Source organism: Vicugna pacos, chromosome 2 (assembly GCF_048564905.1).
Source record: "Vicugna pacos chromosome 2, VicPac4, whole genome shotgun sequence".
NCBI lineage: Eukaryota > Metazoa > Chordata > Mammalia > Artiodactyla > Camelidae > Vicugna > Vicugna pacos.
Window position 1 is genome coordinate 86,778,051 of NC_132988.1, and position 21,256 is coordinate 86,799,306.

Below are 21,256 nucleotides of genomic sequence, written 5' to 3' on the forward strand. Positions count from 1 at the left end.
TAACAAAGTGGGAGGGACATCACTGCAGACCCTGACGACATCAAAAGGATCATAAGGAAATACTAAGAACACTCTCACACACATTAATTTAACAATTTAGATGCAATGGACCAATTCTTCAAAGTGCACAAACTACCAGGACTCATCTCATATTTAAAAGAGAAACTGAATGGCCACATAGTTATTAAGGAAACTGATTTCATAACTCAAAAACCCTCCAAAAAAGGAAACTCCAAGCCCAGATGGCTTCACTGGGAAATTCTACCAAAGGTGTAAAGAATTAACACCAATTCTATATACTCTCTCCCAGAAAACAGAAGAGGAAGGAACACATCACAATTCATTTTATGAAGACAGCCTCACTCTGATACCAAAATCAGAAACAGACAGTGTCAAAAAAAACCCTGCAGACCAATAACCGTCAAGGAATACAGATGTAAAACTCCTTAACCAAATGTAAGCAAATACAACTCAGTGACATATTTAAAAAAACTACTTATCATGATCAAGTGGGGTTTATTCCAGGACACAAAGTTGGCTCAATATTTGGAAATCAATCAATGTAATCCACCACAATAACAGGCTAAAGAAGAAAAAAAATCTCATCAGCGTATCTACTGATGCAAAAAAGCATCTGACAAAATTCAACACATATTCATGATAAAAATTCTTAGGAAAACATAAAATAAGAACTTCAACTTTATAAAGAGCACCTACAAAAAATCTGTAGATAGCACAATGATGAAAGACTGAATGCTTCCCCTCTAAGATGGGGAACAAGGCAAGGATACATGTTCTCAGCATTCTCATAGTGCTAGAAGCTCCAGCCAGTGCATTAAGCAAGAAAAGGAAATAACAGGCATGGAGATTGGAAAGAAACTCTCCATGATTGTTAACATAGAAAATCCCAAGGAATCTTAAAAAACAAAACAAAACAATACAAAACAAACCTTCTAGAAATATTAAGTGAATTCAGGAAAGACACAAGATGGAAGATTAACATACAAAACTCTATTGTATTTCTCTATGTCAAGCAATTAAATGCATGGAAATAAAGATTTAAAAATGCAACTGCTGTTTGTACTACTGCCCCCCAAAAAAGAGAAAAATTAATTTGTAGATGTAAATCTAATAAAACAAATCTCAGCAAATATCATAGGTTAACTGTGAACATCAAGTGAGTAATGTGTAGGTAAACTGTTGGTAAAATGTAAAATATTATATGAACTGTAAGGCATATCATATTCATGCCTTCCTTATCTAAGGAATATGGTGCCTTTCAGCCTGCTGCAGCTCACTTCTCTGGAAAGAAATTCAACCATGCCTCTCAAGGCAGTCTCCTAAGCTGTCTTTATAAATTAACTAAAATATAGGGAGATTAAGTAAATTAGGCTCTATTGCCAAACTAATTATGACAGTATGCTATAATTTCTCTTTACTCATTTTGGATTATTGAGAATTACACTTGAATCAAGGCACAAAATGAAAGAATGTCACCTGCTCCAAGCAAGAATTAGAATTCTATTTATAAAACCGACAGGTGACTAAGAATGTTAACTTTGGTGTCTAAGTCATCTCTCAAATGGAATGGTGGGTGATATGAAGACTCATAATTTTAAAATATTCATTTTTGTCTTTCAATAAGCATTTAATAAAAACAACAAATTTATTTTCAAATTAAGGTTTAGATAATTCATCAGGCAATTAACTCTAAACTGAAGAGACTGAGTAAACTGTGTACTGTTTTTAGTTTGATAAATATTCACTGAATATGAAATGTCTTATAAATAATATATCCCAATATTAAAAACCATCTTACAATATAAAAACACACTTCAAGTGCTTGTCTTCAGTCATATGTCAGCCAAACTGTAAGTTACATTAATTGTGTAATTTTTTAAAAGTGTAAATATAGTTCGCAATAAAAATACACACATTGCAAACACTGGCCACCGTGACTAATGGAGAGCAAAATATTTATTAAAATATATAGGCCATTCAGTTATTTAACAAATAAAGACTAAGGACAAAAGTACTTCCTTGTCAACACTCTGTTACTGTATAGTTACAGCATCCCAGTTGTTCAGTGGTCTGTGTACCATATATGATGGTAATAGGGTACTACATAATAAGACTTAAAAATAATTTCTGGGTACTAAAGACCACAGAGATGAAGTGAATATGAGTCTCATTACAGAGTTAAAGAATCCTTCCTGAAGGAGTTACTAGTAACTACTCCAAACGTTCCAGTTTACAGAGAAGGAAAATTGCCACAACCACAGAGAGCAATTGAGTGAGTAAACAGGAAAGTCAGGGGTTGAATCCAGGTCTCCCGATTCCCAGATTGGTGTTCTTTACCAAGAACGAAAAGAGAAACACCTCCGGGAATAGAAATTAAAATGTCATTTTTACCATTTTAATTTTCAACTAGACTCAGAAAGTTTATTTGTGGGGCTACTATCCTATGCAGGTTTCATAAATATGACACCAAGACATATTAAGTTTGTATTGGCTGGTAAGTAATCATAAGAAAAATAACAAGGCATAGAAGCCTTTGATTTCTTCTTTCACTAGTGTACATTACTTACCATTATTTTTGTAAGCATGTTATCAACAGAAGATTTGTTAAACGTAAGAGGCAGAAGTTAAACATAAGAGGCAGAAGAAACCCCTGGGACTGCGCTTCACTAGCTTTTCTTCAATACATACAAAAAGATAGATAAGAATAAACAAGTTACCAGCAAACATCTGCAGCATTATTCACAACAGGCACAAAGTGGAAACAACTCAAACGTCCACCAACTGATGAATGGATAAACAAAATACACTTATGTCCATACAATGGAATATTATTTAACAATAAAAAGGGACAAAGTACTAATAAATGCTACAATATGATGAACTTTGGTAACATCATGCTAAGTGAAAGAAGTCAGTGACAATGATCACATATTGTATGATTCAGTTTATATGAAATGTCCAGCATAGGCAAATCCAGAGACAGAAAGATTAGTGGTTCTCAGAGACTGGAAGGAGTGAGGAATGGTAATAAGTATGATGTTTCTTATGAGGTGATGAAAGACTCTAAAATCAGACAGTGATAATAGTTGCTCAGCTCTGTGAATATACAGTTGACCCTTGAGCAATGCAAGGGTTACAGGTGCTGACCCTCTGCACAGTGGAAAAATCCACATTTAACTTTGCAGTTGGTCCTCTATATGCATGGTTCTGCATCTGTGGATTCAACCAACTACAGATTGAGTAGTACTATAGTATATATTTAGTGAAAAAATTCATGTGTAATTGAACTCATGCAGTTCAAACCTGTGTTGTTCAAGGGTCAATTGTACTAAAAAAAAACCCCACTGATTTGTACATTTTAAATGGATGAATTTTAAAACAGGAGGGCAATAAAAGAAAGAAATCTCAGAAAATAAGTAGCCATATTTTTGAGCAGTTTCCTAAAACAACAGAAGAGGGAGCACTAGGGCCATAAATTAGAAAATCTAAAAACTCCCTTTCTAAATATTTATAAAAAACCAACTTCACAGAAAAATGAGCAATAGAAAAAGAGTGAGGACAAACTCCACATAAAGTTACTATAAGAAACGAGAGAGTAAGGAATAGAATACTACTTCCACCAATGGTGAAAACTTGTCAAATATCATGTCCACTATACACACATCAAAAAAGATGAAAATTATGAGATATGAAAGAACATAAAGCAGAATGAAAAATACTCAAAAGTGAGGGGATGGAACACAGACAAGAATTAAATAAATGAAATAAATCATTCCAAAATGAAGTCTAAGATAGAAGGGACACAAGAGTCACCATACAGTTCATAGCAGCACTATTTACAATAGCCAAGACATGGAAACAGCCTAAATGTCCATCAATAGATGACTGGATAAAGAAGATGTGGTATATTTATACAATGGAATATAATTCAGCCATAAAAACCGACAACATAACACCATTTGCAGCAACATGGATGTTCATGGAGAATGTCATTTTAAGTGAAGTAAGCCAGAAAGAGAAAGAAATATACCATATGAGATCGCTCATATATGGAATCGAAAACAAAACAGAAACAGACTCATAGATATAGAACACAAACTTGTGGTTGCCAAGAGAGTGGAGGGTGGGAAGGGACAGACTGGGATTTCAAAATGTAGAATAGATAAACAAGATTATACTGTATAGCACAGGGAAATATATACAAGATCTTATGGTAGCTCACAGAGGAAAAAATGTGACAATGAATATATATATGCTCATGTATAACTGAAAAATTGTGCTCTACACTGGAATTTGACACAACACTGTAAAATGATTATAACTCAATAAAAAATGTAAAAAAAAAGTTTTAAAATTCACCATGTTAAGAAGATATTTGCATACAAAATGTAGGTGTTATTTAGAGGACAAAGGAATAAGATTCATTGTAATTTTAAATTTCTCTGTAGTAATCTCCAAACACAAGGGGATTGAAGGAATAAAAACAAAAGTGAGAGTTTCATTTCTGACAGTAACTGCAAAAATATTTTGAAAGTTTAATAGCAAGAAATTTCAGTGAGAAATTCTCAAATTTTATGTATCTTCCTTAAAAGTTCAAATTTAATAAAACACATACTGGAGCATGATTTTTTAATCTTTTTTTTTTGGTATTCAATATACCAACATTTTGTTAATTCTGGCAACAATACACACAAATGACATTGGCCTTTGGTTTCCTTTTTATTCAGCCTTAGAAGGTTTTAGAGGCAAGGTTATGCAAGCTTCTTAAAATGAACTGGGAAACTGATCTTTTTCTATGCTGCACAACAGTTTAAATTGGAAGTGTATATAATGTTATTCCAAAACTTGCCCTCATTTTAGGTCATCATGCTGTTTTTCTTTCACCAGCTTCTTGGGCATTTCTGGAAATTGTTACTATATCCTTATTATGTTTCAAGTTCTATGCAAGATGTTTTTGCTTTGTTTAAAGCTTTATCGAGTTATAACTGATATACAAAAAGCTACACATATTTAATGTATACAATTTGGTGAGTTTGGACATTAAAAAAAAAGTCACCATACACAATAGATTATGCTTTAAGAGACATAAACAATGAGAAGAAACTTTTACAGAACAAGAAGAAATGAAGAAAGATGGAAAGGACTGAAAAGTAGGCAACAAATCCAGAAAAAATACAGACTTAGGTTTTGAAAATCCAATTCCTACCAAAAGAAACCAGGATTTTTTTTTGAGAAATAATTAAATCCAGGTCTGTGGCAGGAAATGTACAAGATGAGCCTATCCTGTCATACCACTTATCAAGACATTATCAAAGACTACCAGGGTTGTGTTAAAAAGACTCAAAATAGGTTCTACCAAAGTTGGGCAAATACCCAGAAGAGATCATAACACCTTAAAAAATGTTTAAATCTGAAAGTTCATAATGATATATATCTAAGAAAACTATTGGTCACCTGTGGAGGATTGTCAATTTTTTATTTTGAAAACTGGTAAACAAAGGGTAAATACAAGTACTGAGATAAAATTTCACTGCTGAGTAACCAAAGAGAAAGTTTCTCTTTATGCAAGCATTTTGATAGATTATTGAAAAGGAATTGAAATAACCCAATTCTTGCAGTATCTAGAAAGTAAGGAAATAGACATTGCCTGCCAGCATCACATGAAAGATTCAACTCCACTTTACGTACCTTTGCCTGAGGAAGTAGCACCACCTATGAACCAGTCTTGCCAAAAATAACAAATCTGAATCTAATCAAGAATCAAGATAACTACCAATTTATAAAGAATACAGAAGAACTTGATAAATGACACCACAGAAAGCTCAGTCTGTTGAGAACATCTACAGGACAACTGACATGGTGGTTTCTTCAAACAACGAAGGGGAGTAAGGAGTAAAGAGCTGAAGGAAAACTATAAATTAAGAGAAACTTAAAAAGACATATATTAAAGAGGCAAAACTACAGTTCCATTACTTGGATGATAAAATTATAAAGAGAAGTAAGGAAGTAATTACCACAAAAATTAAGAAGAATGACTACTGTTGGGAGAGGGGGGTCAAGGGAGAATTGTGTTTGGAAGCAGATAGGTGTGGAGCATCTTGAGGTAGTAATTCTAGTTTCCTGATATGAATGGTGGTTACAAGGGGGTGGTCTTACAAGAATTCATTAAGCTCTCTCTGTATAATACGATATTCTGAATTTGTGTTATGTTTTAAAATAACAAAGATTTAAAAACAGATTTATAAATTAGAAATCCTTTTAAATTTACTAATCCTTAAGTTCTTAGATAAATGCACTAGTCTTTATGAAAGGACAAGTCAAAAGCTTCTACAATCTCAAGATACGGAGAGAAATAATTTAACAAAGTTAATGTATATATGTTGAGGGAAAACTAGAGAGCACATGAAGAAGCGCAAAAGCTGTAGTGTTTCCTCTAATGGTAGCAGCATTTGCCTCATCTATAAGCTACGGAGGAATAAAAATGAGGTTAAATGAAATCAGGTGATCTTTTAAGACCACAGAATGTTTAAGGTCTTTATGCAATTCATACTTAACACAGGCAAAAACTACAGAGAGGAGAAAATTTTGATCTAGGATTTTCTCAGCAAAGGAAACTGATAGATGTAGTTAAGATTTAACTAAAGAGGGAAAAAGAATCTTAGAAATCATAAACACCTTAGCCAGTCTAAATGTAAATAAAATCTATTCAATTATCATTCCAAAAATAGCATGAAATGGTCTAACAGAAATTGTGTATTTGGAGGGAGCCCCAAGAACAGCCTCCATCCTCTCTCCCATTTTTCCAATTTTACATAGCAAAGTCATGGGAGGGAGAGCAACTCATCATTTTAACTGTATCTAACAGTTTATGGCAGAGGCCGCCTCTGATCACAACTGTAATAGAAGAAAAAGTAAAGAGGGGCTAGAACAGAGGGGGAAAAAAAGAGAGAAGGATATAATGCATGAATCTTGTTTATGATACAGATTCAATAACTACTCGTTAGTTGATAGATGAGGGAACACAAGAAATTTTCAATTTTGGATCCGGGGTAATGATAAAATCCCTGGATTCTCTCTATTTTCAGATAGTCTGATATCAAATAGCATTTTCAGTTCCTATCAATAAGGCCTCTTATTAACACTGCTTATCTCACCTTAAATATCTCAAAATACCATGAATTAAAGCAGTATTAGACAACTACCATCAACAACTCCTCCTTAGTTGCTTCTTTCCTTCTAAATAAAAATGTTTCCATCTTTAAATATATCCTGATCTCTGCATTCACTTTTCTAATTAGTCTTCATATTCTTCCCCTGACTTGGCGAGTTCTCTATCCTTTTTATCTCTTCTTCACTGAGTTCCCAACAACTGGGAATAAATAAAATTCAACTATCAAAGCAGTTTAATCAGTCACTTCTATGAAGTCTTAAAAACATACAATGGATTCTTTTCCTCTAAGAGAAAAATGGGCTCAAGAAACACAAAAACTCTGCAAGAAGAAAATGCAAAAATGGATGTGTCTGGCTTTTCTTCAGTTAGTGGCATCCTCGTGTTCTTTCAACAAATGTTTATGGTGTGTTTCTTTGCGCGAGGCAAGTTTTACTTCCCTTCCCATCTTCAAACATCAGCTACTACTAAATGCTTAAGTTAAAATCAAAGGCACCATTTTTCCAATAGTTAAGGAATCCATCTTCTTTCTCTTCCCATGATCCTGTGAGCCCTTAAAATAAATACATCAGCTTTCTAGAAAATGTTCCAGGCTTATCCCCAGGATGAGGAACAACAGATTTATCTAACAATTTGCTATCTAGTCCATGTTTCTCTATTGGATAGGTTTAATGTGCAGAAGTACCTATGAACACCTGGCATCTGAACCCTGTTTTGCATCCCTACAAGAGCAGAGAATCCTACAGTCCAATGCAGACCAGATCCCTCTCTCTCTAGCTATGAGGGGAAATTAGAAAATCCATTTTGACCTTGGACCCAAGAGATAATTCTCCAATTCAGCTTGACCAGTAATTAAACTAATATTTTAAATCCTATCATATACTATCCATTTTTCAATTGGTTCAGAGCTTACAGTGTAAAATCATCATCACCAAGCCACAATACCAACCAGAAAATATGAGAGTCTGGATTAAGAAAAGTAAGAGATTAAACAAACAAAATAGAACAAAAATCAAACACACACATGCACAAACTTCTCTCCCTTTACCATGTCAACTGGACAGCTAGAGGTACCAGGAATTATAGGCTGGGGTTTTCCTGTCATCTTATCATGGAAGGTAGGCAGTTAGGTGGCTCAGAGTCACAAAACATGTAACCTCCCCAGGTTCATGCCCAGCTGCAACCCTCCCTCTAAAAAAAAAAAATTAGCCAGCAGTTATAACTTTCTCAATCTAATAAATAGCAACATAAATCTTTAAGTAAAAAGTATAGCTATTTAAGCCAACCTACTGCCAAAAAAGGATTATGAAGCAGCTTACAGAGGCATACAAAAAATAAAACTAGTATAAATTTAAAATTCTCGACTTTTTAAAAATTATCTCTTGCCCTGTTGTAGATACTATAATCCTTTTATGATCATCTGTTTTCACCTACTTTTTACTCCTAGAAGTACTCAAAAATACCTGGAAGTCTCAAAAAAGAGGCCTAAGGCCCTCAAATAATTTAAGAACCCTTTTCTATAATAATCCTTAATAAGTCATCTTCTCCATCAAAAGAGCATAATCTATCCAATCTATTATTTCTGACAGTGGCACCAAGACATCCCTATTGGAAGCCTACAATCAACTTCTGATACCCAAAACACAAACACTCACACATTCTATTTTTCTATTTGACTATTCTCTTTTCTTTGGATTCTATTATCTGAAACTATTTCCTTAAATTATACCTAACTAACCAAATCATTGCTAAAACATGTGTATTAATAAACTTGCTAAAAAATCTATTTCAGTACTTTTGTAACCATATTAACCAAATCTTTTTTTTTCAACAACTCAAATCTCAAGCATCTTCTTTCCATATAATGTCCTTTAGTGCTTTAGCCTTCTTATATATCTTTGTTATTTATTGAGTTCTGAAGCTATCAGGAAATCTACATGTCCTGGATCAGGGAAATATTTTTCCTTACTGTCCCATTTCCTCGGAGGCTTCTATTCATCCTTATTACTGTCGGTCTATTCAACCCCACTGTTTCTCCCAATTCTACTTCTTTCTAGCTGTCCATACATCCAATCTCTTGGAACCAGTATGACAGCTTTGATGTCAACCTTCATGTATTTATTCAGCTATGATTTCTTCCAAAAGCTGCCACTCCATAAAGTTAATCACAACTCTGATTTAACATCAATCAATTTCTAGTATGAAAACATTCCCATTCCATCCTACAGATAAGTAATCCAAAACCAAAGTCAGAAGAAGAAACATTACATACAGAATGTCTGACATTAGGTTCATTTTAAAGCATTTATTAGTTTACCTAACAAAGTTAAAACAATGACCTTCAGTTTTAGGTTAGTAAGAAAAATGATAAATTCTTAACATTAAATGCTATATATCACTTATTCCTTTCAGAATTGCAACCCAATACATACCTCTGTGGAAAATGAGTTTCTTCTGGATTTATCCAAGTAACAGAGAATGAGTCCACATTTTATTATTAAAAAAAAAAAAAGACTAAAACGTGCTCTATGTATAGACATCACCGACTCAGTATGCCAAAAGGTAAAGGATTTAACTAATTTGAGCTATTTGCTGAAACTTAAAACTTAGTAAGAGGTTGTAGTTACCTCTTTTTGTAGATGAAGTTTGAAGCAACTGTTTGGCTTTGAGAGAAGTACGAGGCAAATTTTTCAGCCTTTGCGAAGCTGTTGAAAAATAAGGAACTGTAATATTTGCCTGCAAGGACAAGATAAAGGCTATAGCTTCTGTACACTTGAATATTTAAATACAAACTTGGAAACTTATTAAGGAACAGATAAGGTGAAAATATGTTAGAATCCTAGAAGCAGAGAAATCTTAAAGTGATGCTTAGTGCATTAAGTTGGAAAAGAAAGGGAATGGAAATCTTAGTGCAAAGTGCATACTTTCAGAAATCGCTTCTTAAAGATGAGAAAATCTACAATATGTAAACCAATTAAAATATCAAAGAAAAACAAACCACCAGCAAACATGCTACAGGATGCAAAGAATACAAAGCTAGTAAGTAAAAGTGATGAACACAAGCACACAGTACAGAAAAAAATAAATGTAGTACTTGTTCAGTGCAAAAAAAGCAGGCTTTGGCAAAGCAGTTATTGTTAGATGAATTGCCCTAACGTGAAATAGCAATCCCCATACTCAAAAAGGAGAAGAAAACTCAGAACTAGGCAGGTCTGCAAGGGAGTCACAATCTAGTGACTTTAATATGTTCAACATTATCTTGCTGTAGAATTCAACTAATTGCACTTCAGACTTTGGGTAGCAATATGTTTGGGCTGTGCACATATGCCTATGGAGTGGGTAGGGTGTATTGGTGGGGTTGAGCGGTTTGGATGAGTCAGAGTATTTTTTACAGTGATCAATGAGGACTTCTAAGCTTTCTTCAAAACTCTTCACCATTAACTGCAATGAAACTCTCAAAACTGGCAATTAAGGAGCAGTTCAGAGCCATTGAGAGTTAAAACTCATTATGACTCCAATGAACTGATGAGTCCCACACCTACTAGTGCAGTCACCTACTTAAGTGGTTCTAAAATGTCATTCTACCGATTTGAAAGTCGGACTCCATATACCTCTAGAATTTACATGTTCCCCATCTCCCAAAAGAGATCTCACAACCATAAATCTAGCCAGAGTTTAAGTAGAATTTCTCTTTCCCTCTGATGCTTAACCCTATCAATGATGATAGAATTTTGTCACTGTCTGATAGTAAACATTTTTTAAAAGTAACAAATGTATCTAATTTCTAATTCTACAGCACTCAACACATTACTGCAGCTAAATAACAAGCCAATTTAAGTTAAATATATTGCCAGACTAGCAAAAAAATTCTCCAAACTTTAAAAAAAATCAATTTTATAATGCATTACACCTCATATCTATCCCACAGAAATACAGGATGTTATCGTCGAGTATTCTTCATTTACACATTTATTCAGACATGCTTTCTGCCATTCACATTTCCATTTATTCACTCATTCATTCATTCCTGCTTTTTTTCATTATTTCAAAGTTAATTATCCACCTTATTCCAGGTACTGTTTTAGGAACAATGGATTCAGTAGCCAACTATATTAACAAAATTCCTACTTTCATGGAATTAAGAGTCTAGGGAAGGGAAAACAGACAATAAATAGAGAGTAAAATGTATGGCCTGCCAGATGGTGATAGCTGCTAAGGAGAAAATTAAGTAGGAAAGGAGGGCAAGAAGTGGATTTAATTTGCAATTATAAATATTGTGATAAGGAAATATTTCCCAGAGATGACATTTGCTCAAAGATCTAAAAGAAGAGAGGAAGGAGACATACAGTTATCTGGGGGACACATTTTAGACAGAAAGAAAAGCAGTGGTAAGGACCTGAGGGAGGAGTGTGCCTGGTATATCTGAAGAACAGAAAGTAGGTCACCTTGATTGGAGTGGAGTAAATGAGGGCAAATGTTAACCAACGGTACAAACATAGTCAATCCACAGTATCTATTAACCATTAAAAAATTTTTTAAACAAGGGTTTAATATAAAATATCTATAATCAATTGTTCTGGAAAGATCTTAAATTAATAGCTACAATGACTCCAGTGGACCTTATTTATCCCTCAAGTTTCATAGGTGATGTCACAAAAATGGCATCTATAGACAGAATTGTCCAACATTAATTCAAAGAATCAGACTGCAAATACGGTCAGGCAGTATACTCAAAATTTGCTTGATACAGAATGAATCATTTTCATAAGATACCAACAAAGTCAAATAATGTTACCCAAATAAGAACAAAAACTAAATTTTTATCTGAATTATCAATCTTAAATTGATTGCTTTTCTAACAATAAAATCATTTTTAAATGATAAAGTGCAGTTGTTAAACTGAAAGTCTCCAAATCCTTCTAGAACTTTGACCCATTCTCCACATTGCTACAAGACTGAATTTCTTAATAGCTCTGATTAGAAGCCTATGATGGCTCTTCGTGCTTACAGGATGAAATCTAAACTCCTTAATATGATATTAAAAAACTCCCATCGGAATCTATACTGTCTACATCTCTCATCCTTGGTCACTGGACCCACTAACCAGTAACTGTGACTTACACTTTAGTCAAACAAAAAAACCCCACTATAATCAGGGTGCCATTCTTAAGATTTTATTACTGATCCTACTGTTGGGAAAACCTATACTTCCTTTCCCCGTGTGACAATTCCTCCTGTGCTGACAGAGAAATCTTCCAATAATTTCCTGAAAACCTCCTCATACTGCCAAGGTTGATGTCTCTCCTGTTTCCACATCAATTCCTGTCTATCAGTTCCTGCTACTGAAGGACATTTACTGTCTCACTCACATTTATATTCCCAGTGCTTGGAACATAACATACACTCAATAAATATCTGTTGAATAATTAAGAAACATGTAAGTGACTGACTACTGGATAAAGTCCAGAGATTTAAACTAAATATTCAAGATCCTCCACAGGTGAGGTCTAATTCAGTGGTTCTCAAACTTAAACATGCCCCAGAGTCAGCTGACACACTTCTAAAAGTAGACATGCTGGGTCCACATCCCACATACATTCAATCAAAATTTCCAGAAAGTCAGAAAAACTACATTTATAAAATCTCTTTGTGATAATTGACTCAACATCACTGTACTACTTATCCTTAAACAGAAGTTCTACAAGTATTTCATTCCTTCTTATATTAGCCTATATTACACAGATTTAGCATGACTTATTTCAATTCACGTTTCAGAATTATGTGAAATTCGAGTGTAACTTTCTGGTGTTTTGGTTCCTAGTGAAATCTGGATGAGAATTCCTTCCCCATGGGCCCAAGTGCAGTCTAGCTACACATAAACTGACAACCATCCTGGATACTCCCTCTTCAGTGAGAGGTCCAGAGTAGAACACTGATTCTATACATCTCTTCTCTGAGTATACTCTGTACACTGTGCAAAAATATACTTCCATTTAGTTAAATGTTAGCAAATGGATAAATGTTACACTGACCTATTTTACTCTTTTGTGGTAATTCACAAAGTATTTATAGTTCAGTCTCAAATCATGCTCCAACAGAGTCATCCAAGAATATTTTCCAAGATGTTGACTCATTTGCAGTTAGGTCAGCATGATGTAATACAAACAGAGATTGGAAGGAAATCAGGAGACTCAGGGAGGAGTTGAGATGAGGGAGTAATTTGGCTTGGTTTTTGCCACTTTTCTGGTTACATGACATTGTACCTATAATCTATATGGGTCTCTGCTCTTTCTTTAAAAATTAAAAATGGGATGTTATGAGGTTCAAATGAGATAATACTTGTGAAAGTAAACATTTAAAAATACTAATGAAAGTTTGAGGATTATTACTGTTTTTAAATCAGCATACTATCTTGGGTTTTTCTCCCTTCTCTTTCCTTTTTTCGGAACCACTAATTCCTACATTTTCCTGAAAATTAAACTTTCTACTAAACCTGTGCTCTAGTTGTCTTAGAAAGCAAGGTACTAGTCTTTTGAAAATCTCTGTCCCTGGCAAACATTCCTTCTTTTAACTGGAGAAACTGAGAAAATGATATGTATCCATAACCTCTGCAATGCTCTGGTTTTCTTAAACTTTTTAAGTTATTCACATTTTCCAAGTATAAAAGTCAAAAACTGGTAATAACTATCAAAATGAAAATACATTAGAACTCATATAATATTCATATTTGAATGTCAGCATCCACAATAATGCAGCCGTAGCAAGTAAGCATATAAAAATAGTGACTGGCATAGTAACAAGGCAAAAGAAGTGGTCGCTTAGGTGGAAATAACAGCAACCTTGCAAAGTTAGGTTCATGCAGACCAGCAAGTAAGAACCAAAGCTTTACCACTTAAGAGCTGGAAAAATACTTAAAAGAAAACAAAAGGCAGCAAATACATAAATTGGTTTATGTAAAATACTAAAAATGCAAATTCACGTGTAAATGTATAAAACTTGCCATAGTAATATCTGTACATAATTATATATCAAAATATAAAGACTACTATGAAAACAGTACATATACAGTAATTAACAGAACACATATATATTATGTATCAGAGATATATGTAAAATTTTAAGAACAGCTAACATTTTATTTTGCTTCATAATGTATTAACTTTAAAGTTTTAAGATATTTTTATAAGATAAAGTTTATTAAATTATAAACCTGCTAATATTCTGGATTTACTACTTTCCAAACGTATTTTTGTGAATAGTGTGATTCTATACTAAAATAAATGTTTGTGACATTTTCTTCATAAGTAAGCTTCACTAAAGCTACAAATATAAAAATAAACATGTATATGCAATTTTTAAAAAAGGATGGTAATTGATTTTTTCTTCTGCCTATACACTATTCAAATATTGAAATATACCACTACATATATTTTCCACTTAAAAGTAAATTAGTGATTAGAATCTCATTATGTTTCTTTATATTTTTACCTTAATTATCAACTTCTGGGGAAAAGGGAAAAATAATTCACCTACAGAAAAAAAAAATTCTAGGGGATCAGCAGGTGATTACAGATTGGTAATTCTACCACTAGAGGTGAGAAATTATCATAAAGTTTAAGATGTGGTCAATATATTTTTCTAACATTTTTATCCTAGGTTCTCAAACCTTTTCTTTTTTTCTTCTATTTTTGTTAGAATTATTTTTCATTCCTATACAGCTTTAAGATGCTACAGTAGTTTAAATAAAGAGCATGTATGAAGACATGAAGGAAAAACCCTAAGTAAATTGGTATTGACAATAATGGAATGAGATAAAAAGGATATAGATTTGGCTGGTTTCATCAAAGAGCTGGGATGCTATTTAGAGATATATCATGTAAAGCTTTGAGAAAGTCCCCCAGAATTTAACAATTCAAACTAAGAATTAAAGCACCTCTGAAAGTCAAGTATAAATGGTGTTCTGGATTATTTGTGCATATTTTACAAGATCTCTTTCCTTTTGTAGTGACATTTAGACTGCTCTTCTCAAAGTGAAGAAAATCCCCAGAAACAGGATATTTTCAAATCAAATTAACTTAATTTGCAAGTTTAAAGGCACAAAACCTATCACTCACCACTACAGAGATAACGCAAGAGTTCACACTGTATTTTTACTTTACTTTTAAAGTTTTGTGAATCCCTATTCTCTATACCATTTATGAGCACCATATGAGTATCATAATGATGTTCTTAAACACACAGTTCACAAGACCTGGAATACTAAATTTAAAATTTAATTTGGTGCAAAAACATGTTTTTGCATATATCCATCTAAAGAAATGAGGTACACGAATCTCTGGGTAATAATTTTTCACAGTGCCTAAAATTTTAGTTTATCTTAGAAAAAACAAATATTTCCCGATAATTTTTATGCCTTAGAACTAAATCTCTGATGTGACAAATCTCTCTAGGTGGATTTCCACTTTCAAGCAGGATCAACAAGTGCTTGAATCCTAACTTGCTACTTATAAGCTGTACAGTATTATCACAGATAAGTTATATAAACTGTGAAAGCTTCACTTCATAATTTGTAAAATGTGCTAGTAACTGAACTTACTTCACAGAATTGTTCAGAGGAAAAAATAGGATTATGAATGTATAGTACAGTACAATACAAGTTCTGTAATATAAATAATACATGCAATTGGTAAATAAGGAAAATTTATCAATATTATCAAAAAAAGCATTTTGGTTCAAATATGTTTTTTCCTGGATTGTTCATTTTTGAGCCACCAAGTAACAGCAGCTTAACACAAAGGATACAAGTCAGCTAAAGACAACAGAGCCAAGGAAGAGTGCAAAGGAATTTTTTTTTAATTGAATGCTTTCAAAGTTGTGTTACTCAATAAGTAAGTTATAAATGAATAGACAGTCAGTAACCTCATGTTTGTATCATTTCTTCTTCACAGCTTTCAGGAAATAAAGGAACACATCACAGTGACCACTTCAACCACTGACAGTAAACATGCTATGAAGGAACTGAATTAATCAGACTACAAAGCTGATGTGAACTGTGGGACAGAAGGCATGCATATTAAGCATTTGTAAAATTGTATAAATAACCCTGATAATTTGTTTAAAATTGGTTTGACTGCATGCTCCTATCTATTCTAGTTAATAAGCAATACTTTTTGGGGAGCATTCAATTCTTTTTTAATCACTTTGTACAGTAAGGTCCGAGTGCCCATCTATTCCCACATCACTTTTCGGCTCAGTCTGGCCACTTTGTCTTAGAAGCTCCTTCTGCATGATTCTCTTTGATCACTGTTTTATGTTGCATATGTCTCCTTAATTCAACCCTTCCTTTCCATCAAGTTACCTTCAACTTTTTAATGAAATTCTACATTTGCTTAAGTATGTATTTTAACATGTTTTAACTGTGCTGGAATTTTTATAAGATCATTATCATTTTTATTAATGTTCTAGTAAGAAAGCTGCTTGGGTCTTAAGTGCACTGTTTCAGGACTTTCCCCCTCAAAATCCTATCATTTTTAATGTGCAGTACTGCAGAATATGAGGTTTTCAAGGTATATATATTTAATATAAAAAGCTAGAATTTGCTTATTTTAAAATTCTAGACAGAACACAGTTTTATACAGATAGAAGTATTGATACAATTGTGTATTTCATAGGGACAAATTTTCAATTTTATTATAGCTATGATTACCTTATAGCAATTAATAATCACTACATGCTTACTATAATAATACAGCTATTTGGCACAAAATTAAAATCCATAATTTTCATTTTTCTTTAAATAACTGATACATGAAAGATACTTACTGGCTGAAGCCTGAGGTTGCATGCGAGGTATTCCTCCATTTGGCACTTGAAAATTTGAGTCACTTCTGCTGCTTTTCACTGAGTCAACTTGTGTATTAGATGTCCGGGACAGGTTTGGAAGACTGCGCCTTAGTTTTTCTGACAAGAGAATTTCAATTTTCAAAAATATCAAAACATTCTTTCAAATGGAGAAAGAATTAAATATTAACATTCAAAAATTAAATTTTTAAAAGAATATTTATTTTATTTTTTGTACAATTTATCTTATTTACCTCTGGGGGCGGGGGTTAGGTTTATTTATTTATTTATTATTTAATGGAGGTACTGGGAATTGAACCCAGGACCTCATGCATGGTAAGCACACACCACTGAGCTATACCCTCTCCCTCAAATTCTTTATTTAAGCATTCTACATATTTCAGAAGAGTTAACAGAAAGTACACATCTTATAAAAATAAACCACTCAATACAGATTCTATAAATGGGTAGAAATATTAAGAAGAACCATAAATTACTTAAATCAAGATCTGTACACAGATCACTTCATGAGTATAACAAAGCAAAGCAATCAAGTAAAATTAAATTCACTTCCTCCCTTTATTTTTGTTCTGACTCAGTATTAATAAAACAGTAACTGACTAAATTCTTGATCTACTTATCCGAAATACAAAGCCTTGGTAAAAAACTATGTTACTTTCAAACTGAAATATGAAGGGCAAATTTTTTCCAGACATTATAGTTACCTTCATTTTTAACATTGGTTGTTTGTAAATCTGTGGGATGGCCTTGAAGTGAAAGGCGAGGTTGCTGTAAGCGGCTAATCATAGGCTGTGGGGACACTCTACTATATTCTATTCCCCGAGCAGGAGATCGAGAACGAGGTGAATTTCGGGGTGACTGCTTAGGAGATGGTCGAGGAGAATTGCGTGGTGATGGTGAAAACCTGTTAACAGCGGGGTATACTGCATGATGCATATTGTCATCTTCATCATCTAAACTTTGTGCATCAAGTTCCTGATCACTAAAAGTACCCCGTCTTGTAGAATTGCAAGATGAACCAGAACTGCGACGAGATGTGGTGGCTGCATATTCTTGCCGGAGACCTGACAATAACGAATGTGTTATTTTATTTCTTTAGTTATATTTGTAAACATTCAAACAAGGTGTAAAGGCAAAAGATTACCACTGAGAAATTCAAATAGGGTATAAAGTGTAAAGGAAAGCTCTCTTTTCACTTAATCACCTTAGATCTCCCCACATATAAGGATACAAATACCACATCTAAAAGGCTATTTTTAACTTGAAAGAAATTCTATAAAGCTTCACCCAATTTCAACATTTCTTCTTGAATCTGAAATCTATTATTAAAACTAGAACCATAAACTTAAAAATATTTCTACTCCAAAAAACAGTAATCCAAATTTGGTATCAACACTAAAGGAATATTGAAGGAAAACAATTACTGTCCAACTAGTGCAAAGAATACATCAGTGAGTAAATAAACTCCCTGAATACCGAACCCTTGGATTAACCTTATTCATGAAGATGATGAAGAAAACTTCTATCCCACTCTTAGAAATTTTATACTCGAACACAAATATAATGTCAGTTGCTTCAAAACCTAAGAGACTTCCATAAAACAAGTTTAAATTCTAAGCCATCAAGTAAGAATTTTCAAAGGAGTCCCTTATTTATCTTGATACCTCCAGAAACACCCAAGCAACCTGAGGAGCCCTTCAAATAGTATAAAAACTTGTAGATTAAAAAACAAATGTTGATACATATTTAACAAGGAAAAAGTTACAACTGAAAAAAATTATAAAATTTAGATAATATTTTGAGGAAGTCCTGTTAATTACTGGCAGTTTAGTCTAGAAGATCTGTTCTACAGCAGTATTCAAACTTTAAGGTTATATATCTATACACAGAAAGTGCTATCAGTATGGTTCCCCAAAGTAGTAGATGAGAATCACACCAGGGTACCTGTAAACCTACTGATTCCTGGAGCCCATCTAGATCTTCAGTCAGGTTTGGGGCCCACTGCAATAACCAACAAAGTTACTTAGTGTCATGTTACAGAAAACATGGCACTCAGCCATCTAACAAAAGATAATAAACCAGTGAGAAGAGCACTGTTTAAGAGAAGAAAAATCCAGATCCTGATGCAGCCTCTCCACTAACAAGGAAGGGATCTTAGGAAGTCACAACTACTGTGAGTGGTTTCTCATCTTTAAAAAAGAGGGAGCTTAAACAGGCAACAACCCAAATCTGTTACTCTACATTTTTGCTACCAAAAAACTGGGTAAATATTGTAAAAAGGAAAATCATTCTTAAAAAAAAAAGCTAGTGTTTAAGGAGGTATCACACAACATTTTTAGCATCCTTTTTTTTTTAATTCACCAAGAAAAATATTTGTGCACGTGGATGGCTTAGAAAGGATTATTAAAGGAAAGCTAAAATTTCTATTTGTTACCAACATACAATATGAAAGCTACAGCTGTTTGAATTTCCAACAAAATACTGTAGTCTAAAAAGTCACGGTTCAAAGAAGGAATGAGTGAGTTTATTACTCTGAGTTATAGTTATGCAGCATTCTTTATTTTCACATCCGTGACAATAACTAGCCCCTCCCTAGCTGATAATACCATACTCCTAGAGAGGAGATATATATATATTAAGTCATAGAAGGAAAGGGTAGTATGTTATTAGTTTCTAGGGCTAAAGACAGATAAAACAAGCACCAACCCCTTCTATCTTTCTAAGGAAAGCTGTGTGAAAATGGGAAATAAATTAGCAGAGTAAGAAACATTCTTCAGTTTCTTAATAAATGTTGCAGCTTGATAAAACTTACAACAGATTTACATAAAAGAAAGGGCCTAAACAGGAAGTTTTTCAACTAAATTATAGCATGACTCCATTACTTCAGGTAATTGTCAAAACTCTGAAATCTGTGCTTCAAGGATCTTTTCATTGTAAAGGTTAAAGGGATTACTTTAGAGAGTCTGTTTCCTTCACAGTTAAGCCAATGGCATTTTACAATAAAATGCACAGGCAAGAATAATACTATCACCATCATCTTACATTCAGATGAGAGCCAAGGCATTGATGAGTTCTTGAAATATTATGAAAAATTTTATACATATGCATATTTTACGAATGACAAGGGACAACCTTTTTTATCAGATTCTCAAAGGCATCTGTGACCTAAAAAGTTGCAGAGATCTCTCTGCAAAGCAACATCACACACTTCATGTAATTTAATATCACAATTCTGATTTTTTCATAAAGGTCTTTTTTATAGACTACACCATACATTCTAAAAAAGATGATATTTGCCTCTAAGGATAAAAAATTAGTTTTGAGGGTGTAGAAAAATCTTAGGTATCATAGTAGTTTGTGGCCTTTGTAGTACTCAGAGAGATATATTGTATACCTGCAGTATTAACATTTAATGGGAGTGGGGGTGGGTAAAAAGAAAACAAAATGTGTCCAAATAGGCTCCTTAGAGGGGTAATAATGAAAGAACAGCTGAGAAATCCTGGTCTACACTAAGAGAACACAGAGCAATAGAGTAATAACTACACTAGTGAGTTACAGTGTAGAATAACATGCAAGGTGTGATTACCAGTCACAGAAGCAGAGCACAGCCTGCTTTTCTTTGCTTCTCACACAGCAAACTACTCTACATAAAACGGACTCTGAAAATAAGTTAATGAACAAACCACGTATATGTTGAATAAGCCTCTGAAACTTGAACATTTCTACTCTTATTACCTTACTGATCCACAACACTGTAAGGCATATTTAATAACCACAAAAAATTATGCAGTAATGAAAGACCCCAACTTTGAACAATTAAAATACTTACTTTCTTCCTGCATCCGAGCTAGAATCTGCACATCAGTTACATCATTTAGCTTATAATTGGATCCAATTGAATCTTCATCTAATTCTGAAGCACTTAACTCACTGTCTATAGAGGATTGAGGACTGAGTGGAGGATTTCTATCTGATGAACTTTTCAAATTACCTTAAAAAAAGAAAAGATTCAAACTTTGGTGAAAAAAAAATTGAATAAACATCTGCTGCAATTAACTTGATATTATGTCTTTGGATTCAGTTCATTGTTATTGCCTTTTCTGTTTATAAAATTTCCAAACATTGAAATTAAAAACTGACCTGATTAAGAATAAAGAGGGCTATAGAGACACCTTCATATACAATGACAAACAAACATTTTCATAT

The 21,256-nt window shown here is 33.4% G+C and overlaps 1 protein-coding gene across 2 annotated transcripts in view; it reads right to left on the reverse strand.

The window, feature by feature from the left end:
- The window catches only part of SLAIN2 (SLAIN motif family member 2), a 60,777-nt gene that overhangs the window by 7,426 nt on the left and 32,095 nt on the right, over positions 1–21,256 (reverse strand). The window contains exons 4-7 of one of the 2 annotated variants that reach the window (XM_015250071.3): positions 20,880–21,041; positions 17,755–18,114; positions 17,012–17,149; positions 9,817–9,894 (exon numbers count right to left, since the gene is read on the reverse strand). In XM_015250071.3, coding sequence (XP_015105557.1) covers positions 9,817–9,894; positions 17,012–17,149; positions 17,755–18,114; positions 20,880–21,041 — 738 coding nt within the window. The remainder of the gene's footprint in view (positions 1–9,816; positions 9,895–17,011; positions 17,150–17,754; positions 18,115–20,879; positions 21,042–21,256) is intronic. The other variant, XM_006198111.4, reaches the window with a different exon arrangement.